At 58.5% G+C, this 6,157-nt stretch overlaps 1 protein-coding gene across 1 annotated transcript in view; it reads left to right on the top strand.

Moving 5' to 3' along the window:
* MMRN2 (multimerin 2) overlaps nucleotides 1-6,157 on the top strand; it is a 21,448-nt gene that overhangs the window by 10,702 nt on the left and 4,589 nt on the right. Inside the window, exons 2-6 of the mRNA XM_023763716.1 lie at nucleotides 3,638-3,766; nucleotides 3,848-3,954; nucleotides 4,056-4,136; nucleotides 4,867-5,022; nucleotides 5,164-6,140. Of these exons, the coding sequence (XP_023619484.1) occupies nucleotides 3,638-3,766; nucleotides 3,848-3,954; nucleotides 4,056-4,136; nucleotides 4,867-5,022; nucleotides 5,164-6,140 (1,450 nt within the window). The remainder of the gene's footprint in view (nucleotides 1-3,637; nucleotides 3,767-3,847; nucleotides 3,955-4,055; nucleotides 4,137-4,866; nucleotides 5,023-5,163; nucleotides 6,141-6,157) is intronic.

The raw sequence follows: 6,157 nt of genomic DNA, 5'->3' as shown, positions 1-6,157 counted from the left end.
ATAGGATAGAGGCCTGGTGCACGGGTGGGGGCCGGCTGGTTTGCCCTGAAGGGTGTCCTGGATCAGGGTGGGGGGTCCCGCTGGGTGCCTGGCCATCCTGGGTGAGGGGCTGATGGCTGTTTGCAGGCTGGTCACACCCCCTTCGGGGTGCCTGGCCATCCTGGGTGAGGGGCTGATGGCTGTTTGCAGGCTGGTCACACCCCCTTCGGGGTGCCTGGCCAGCCTGGGTGAGGGGCTGATGGCTATTTGCAGCCTGGTCAAGCCCCCCCCCCCCAGTGGGGACCCTCACCCCATGGAGGTTTGGCCAGCCTGGGTGAGGGGCTGATGGCTGTTTTCAGGCTGGCCACAACTTCTTTAGGGTGGGGGTCCCCACTGGGTTGCCTGGCCAGTCTGGGTGAGGGGCTGAGGGCAATTTTCAGGCTGGCCAAGCCCCCTGGCGACGGAAGCTCCCAGCCTCTCCTTTTTTTCTTTTTCTTTTTTTATTCTGGGATTTACTTACCTTCTATAATTGAAACTTTATTGCCTTCAGTGGAGCTCAGAGCCGGCTGCAGCAGGCAGGAAGCTTGGCTTCCTCCATCACTCGAGCAACCAAGCCTCCTGCTCGCTCCAGCTCCGTGGCTGCCGGCCGCCATCTTGGTTGGGTTAATTTACATATAGTCGCTCTGATTGGCTGGTTGACGTGGCTTAAGGTGTAGCGAAGGTATGGTCAATTTGCATGCTTGTCTTTTATTAGATTAGATTTCAGGTTGGATATTGGATTTCCAAATACTGCTCCTCTTTATTTATTTATTTATTTTTAATCTTTTTCTTCTACTTTTCATCTCTCTCTTTGCTCTTCTTTTAGGGAAATTTCTTTAACTTTATCCTCCAACACACACACACACACACACATATTTTATTCTGATGATATGTTTTTATTGATTTTTATAGAGAGAGGGAGAGAGAGAGAAACATTGGTTGCCTCCCATACTTGCCCTGACCAGGGATCGAACCCTCAACCTTGGTATGTGCCCTGACAGGGAATCAAGCCTACAACCTTTTTTGGTGTACAGGACAATGCTCAAATCAGCTGAGCTACCTGGCCATGGCTACCCTCTAACATTTTTATTACATTTTTTCTGCATTTCTACTGTTATGTTTAATTCCCGAGTGTTCTTTGTTGTTATTTTTTTTGTAAATCCTCACCTGAGGATATTTTTTCCATTGCTTTTTAGAGAGAGTGGAAGGAAGGGAGGGAGGGTGAAATAGAGGAACATCCATGTGAAAGAGACACATTGATTGGTTGCCTCCAACATGCCCCAACTGGGGCTGGGGACGAACCTGCAACCCAGGTACTTGCCCTTGACAGGGAATTGAACCCTCAACCCTTGGGTCCATGGACTGATGCTCTAACCACTTAGCAACATAGGCCAGGGCCCAAGGGTTGTTTTGTTGTCCCCCTTTTTTAATAGCTTCTTTTTCTAATTTACTGGCTCCGATAAGCACTCACCAATCTACTAATATTAATGCAAATCTGGGGGAAGCTGTCTTCTCTCTGCAGTCTTAGATTTCTACTAGAGGCCCGGTGCACAAAATTTGTGAACTCAGGGGTGGGGGGGGGTCCCTCAGCCTGGATTGCGAGAGGGTGCAGGCCAGGCCGAGGGACCCCACCGGTGCATGCTCGGGGCCGGGGAGGGACACGGGAGGTTGGCCAGCTGGGGAGGGACCATGGGAGGGCTCCAGGGCATGTCCAGCCTGTCTCACTCAGTCCTGATTGGCAGCAAGCTAACCTACCAGTCGGAGCATCTGCCCCCTGGTGGTCACTGCATGTCATAGCAAGGGGTTGAGCGACCTTAGCATATCATTAGCATATTATGCTTTGATTGTTGTGGACACTTAGCATATTAGGCTTTTATTATATCGGATAAGCTAATTTTTCCCTTTTGCTCGTTTGACCTCCCTCTTTTGTAATAAAGATTTTCTCAGGGATCAGCCTTGGGTGTCCACCTGCCTAAGAGCAGCGAGGTTGGTGAAGCCGACTGGCAGCTGGAGTGCTGGTGGGCTTTCTGTCTGTCTTGTAGCTGCTCTGCTGGGTTAGTGCCTGGAGCCCAGGATGTCAGTGCCTCCGGGTCTTTTCCTTCCTGAGCAGCTCGTTCCCTGCTCCCTGCTGTGTACTCAGCCTCCTCCTGAGGGAAACGGCACTGGCAGGTGCCTGCAGCCGAGGAGAAAGTGGCTGGGAGGGTCTCTGCACTCAAAATGGATATGGTTACTCAGTCCACTTCGATCCCTCTGTCCCTCCCAGCAGCCTCGTGTGACCGTGCAGGGTGGTCCCAGGACAGAGATCAGCCCCAGAGAGTAAAGGCCTCCGTAGCCACCGCCACCATCCAGTGCACACTGCCATCACCTCTGACCTGGAATCCTGACACAACCACTTACCTCTTGTCCCCTCCTGTCCCTACGAAGGAGTGAGGTAGCTCTTTCATGTCCCTCTTTACCTCTGAAGCCTCTCCTAAGTAGCGCCCCCCTTGCACCTCTGTGGGGCCACACCCCTCTGTCACAGTCCTGGTGCCTCACCTGGCCTCTCTGTGAAGACACAGCCCCAAATCCCCTCCTCCTGAGTCCTCCAGGCCAGAGCACCTGCCACACCACCTGAGATGGCCGGCTCTGCCTGGGGCCTGAAGTGAGGTCTGCACCTCCATGTGGGCACTGGTGCTCTGCGCGTGAGCCTGGCCCCTGTGCCTAGTGCCGAGCTGAACAGACCCAGGAGGTCATTGCTACTTGCCCCCCTGGAGTTCTGCTCTGGGAGCTGACTGCAGGGGAAGGGCCTGCTGAGCCCGTCAAGGCTGCCACCAGGCCAGCGAGCTCCGGCTCCGTCAGCAGAAAACACTGCTGCTCTTGGACCTGCAAGGCACACGGGAGGCTGCCTCCTGGGATTCAGGGTGCGGAGACGCCCCACACTACCCTGTAGGGCCTCCGTGTGGGCGGCCTTTCCCAGAGAAGGGACTGCTTGGCAGGCTGCCTTCCCTATAACTACTTGAAAGCCTATTTCCATAATGGCCATAATGGGGCCTGACTAGGGAGCCAGGGCCTTCCTGCGGCCGGATCCCTGGCGAGGGAAGCTGTGAGTGGTGATGGGGAGGCTTAGCCTGCAGCGTCCGCTGAGCACGTGCCAGGCACCGATCCTCATCTGCCCTTGGAGGAGGGGTTACAATCTCCATCGGGGAAATGGAAATGGCAGCTCTCTAAGTGCTTGTTCAAGGCCACACCAGGCAGCGTGAGTTCAAACTCAGGACTCCTCAGGCCCCTGGGCCCTGCTGCGCCCTGGCACCAGGAGAAAGTGAGTTCTCCCTGCCTCCGTGGGTCATTTTGCTGCATGACTTTTGAGGCTCCTCAGCCTCTCTGTACTGGCTCTGGGAAGCCTCCCTAAGGTGGTGGGCCACGCCCCCGGGGGGGGGGGGGGGGCGGGGGGAGGTTTTTTTTCGGAGCTCTCACTAGGGGGCCGAGGGCTGAGCAGTGCGGAGCACTCCAGCTCGGTTAATGGACCCCACAGTCATGGCAATGGGGGGGCACTCAGCACTGGTGCTTCCTGTTGACCTTAGGAAGGGTGGTGGGTGCCCGGGCATGGCAGCAGCCCTCTCCTCTTGCTTGATTTTTCCAGTAACTGGTGCCCCTATCAGAAGTCCAGGCTGGTCACCTTCGTAGCTGCTTGCAAAACGGAGAAATTCCTCATTCACTCACAGCAGCCATGCCTGCAGGGAGCTTCGGACTGCCAGAGAGTCAAAGTCATGTGAGTGGGGCTGGGGGAGGCCACTGGCCCAGTTCCCGCCGCGGCTCACCTGGAGTTGCTGAGCTGGCTGTCTCCTTCCAGGTACCGCATAGCCCACAAGCCGGTGTACCAGGTCAAACAGAAGGTGCTGGCCTCCGTGGTCTGGAGGTGCTGCCCGGGCTTTGCTGGCTCTGACTGCCAGCACCATGGTAGGGCTCCGTGTGTCCCCTCCCACCTCAACCTCTGACCCCGGAGGTCATGCAGCTCCTCTGACCACTTGGGGTCAATATCTGATGCCTCCTCCCTGCAGATCCCACTGCGACCCCTGAGCCCACAGATCCGGGTGACAACCTCCAGGAGCACTGGGCCGGGCCGGCTGACGTGGAACCTGGTATGTTGCTTCCCTGGCAGGTGCAGGAGGGGCAGGCAGACAGGAAGAGCTGTGTGCCAGGCTCTTTCTCCTCTGAAAAGGCAGTGCCATCTCAGGAAAACTCGGCCCCCAGAACCAGCAGGGCCCCTCTGAGGCTCTGCACCGCCCTACTCCATACCTAGGAGGCCAGGTTGCCTGCCTGCTGGCTATGCACATCACCCCTGTCCTTGACACCCTTTCTAGGAAGGACAGCTTCGCCTGGCACCTCCCTTGCCCCTGCACTGCACAGGTCCCCATGGCCTGGAAGAAACCTTCCCACACCCCGCCCCTCAGTCAGGGACAGGAAGTCATGCTGCCCCTGTTCTCGAGTCAGCATAGGAGAACCATCAAGAGACCCCATGGTTGGGCCTTTCAAGGCTGGACCAAGGTTGGGGTGGCGAATGCGTTTTATCATGTGGCGAACGCCTATCTATTGACAAGGGCTTCTAGCATAGTGTCCAGAGGCCATGCCCACGTGGCCGAGGAGGAAAATGTACCAAGATTGATTAGTCATGTCTGCTGTGGGTGTGGATGGCAGGGTGAAGGCTCACTTACCATGTGTTTGCTCTTCTGGGACTAAAGGCTTCTAAGCGGCTGCTCAGAGGCCATCAGCATACTCCTCTCTGTTCTCAACCCCGAAGTCTCGGTGCCCTATGGTCCGCCGGGCAGTTAGCCCTCAGTACGTCTTTCTCACGTGTCCTCCAACCACCAGCTGCAGAGACCAGCGACATCAGGGTGCGGCAGGAACGCCTGCTGAGAGGTCTCCAGAATGACATCCACCACCCGGCTGACAGCCTCCCGGGCCCGGGGACGGCCCCAGCAAGCAACCTCACAGCTGCAGTGACTGAGGCACATGAGGAGGCGCTTGGTAAGAGGCCGGCTCCAGGCTGAGGAGAACCTGATTACATCCCAGGGGATGAGTGGGCGGGGAGCAGAGGACCTCCCTCCAGCCCCTGCCTGGGGAGGGGTCTGCTCAACAGGTTGGTGTGAACATGTGCGTCTGTTGCAGAGTTTCCCGGCAAGTCCTTGGAGCAGGTGCTGCCTTTCAGCCCCGTTTGGAGCGGCTTTAACCAGAGCCTGCACAGCCTCTTGGAGGCCGTCAGAAACCTCTCTCTTGATGTGGAGGCCAACCGACAGGCCATCGCCATGGTCCGGGACAGCGCCGTGCCCAGGGCTGACTTCCAGGAGCTTGGAGCCAAGTTCGAGACCAAGGTCCAGGAGAACAGCCAGAGAGTGGGCCAGCTGCAGCAGGACGTGGAGGACCGCCTGCACGCCCAGCACCTCTCCCTGCAGCATTCGCTTTCCGAGGTCCAGGCGGACGTGGACACCAAGTTGAAGAGGCTCCTTAAGGCCCAGGAGCACCTGTCCAATAGCAGCCTGGCGGCAGCCGCGGCAGGAGCAGGAGCCCGGCCGGAGCCAGAGAGCCTGCAGGCCCGGCTGAGCCAGCTGCAGAGGAACGTCTCGGCGCTGCACCTGGCCGCCAGCTACAGGGAAGAGGCGCTGCAGGGCACCCTGGCGGACATGCAGGCGACCCTCGACCGGCACGTGGAAGAGATCAAGGAGTTGTATTCCGAATCGGACGAGACCTTCGATCAGATCAGCGCGGTGGAGCAGCAGATGGAGAAGCTGCAGGGAACCCAGCAGGAGCTGCGGGAGCTGCGCGTGGCCCTGATGGAGAAGTCGCTCATCGTGGAGGAGAACAAGGTGGACACGGACCGGCAGCTCCTGGAGCTCAACCTCACCCTCCAGCACCTGCAGGGCGGCCTCGCCGACCTCATCAAGTACGTCACCGACTGCAACTGCCAGAAGCCCCCCGGGGGCCCAGACGGTACCCAGGAGGGCCCCGGGAGCACCGCGCGCGCCCCGGAGGGCGCCCACGGGAGCCTGGACCTGCGGCGCCCGGGGGACGGCTCCTCTCTGCGGGCCCTGGAGCACGCGGTGGCGGCCGTGTCGCGGGGGCATGGAGGAACAGCGGGCGGAGGCCCAGCAGGCGGTCGCTGACC

The sequence above is a fragment of the Myotis lucifugus genome, unplaced genomic scaffold (genome assembly GCF_000147115.1).
Source record: "Myotis lucifugus unplaced genomic scaffold, Myoluc2.0 scaffold_298, whole genome shotgun sequence".
Taxonomy (NCBI): domain Eukaryota; kingdom Metazoa; phylum Chordata; class Mammalia; order Chiroptera; family Vespertilionidae; genus Myotis; species Myotis lucifugus.
The sequence above is the reverse complement of the archived record's forward strand: the minus strand, read 5'-3'. Positions and strand labels throughout refer to the sequence as shown.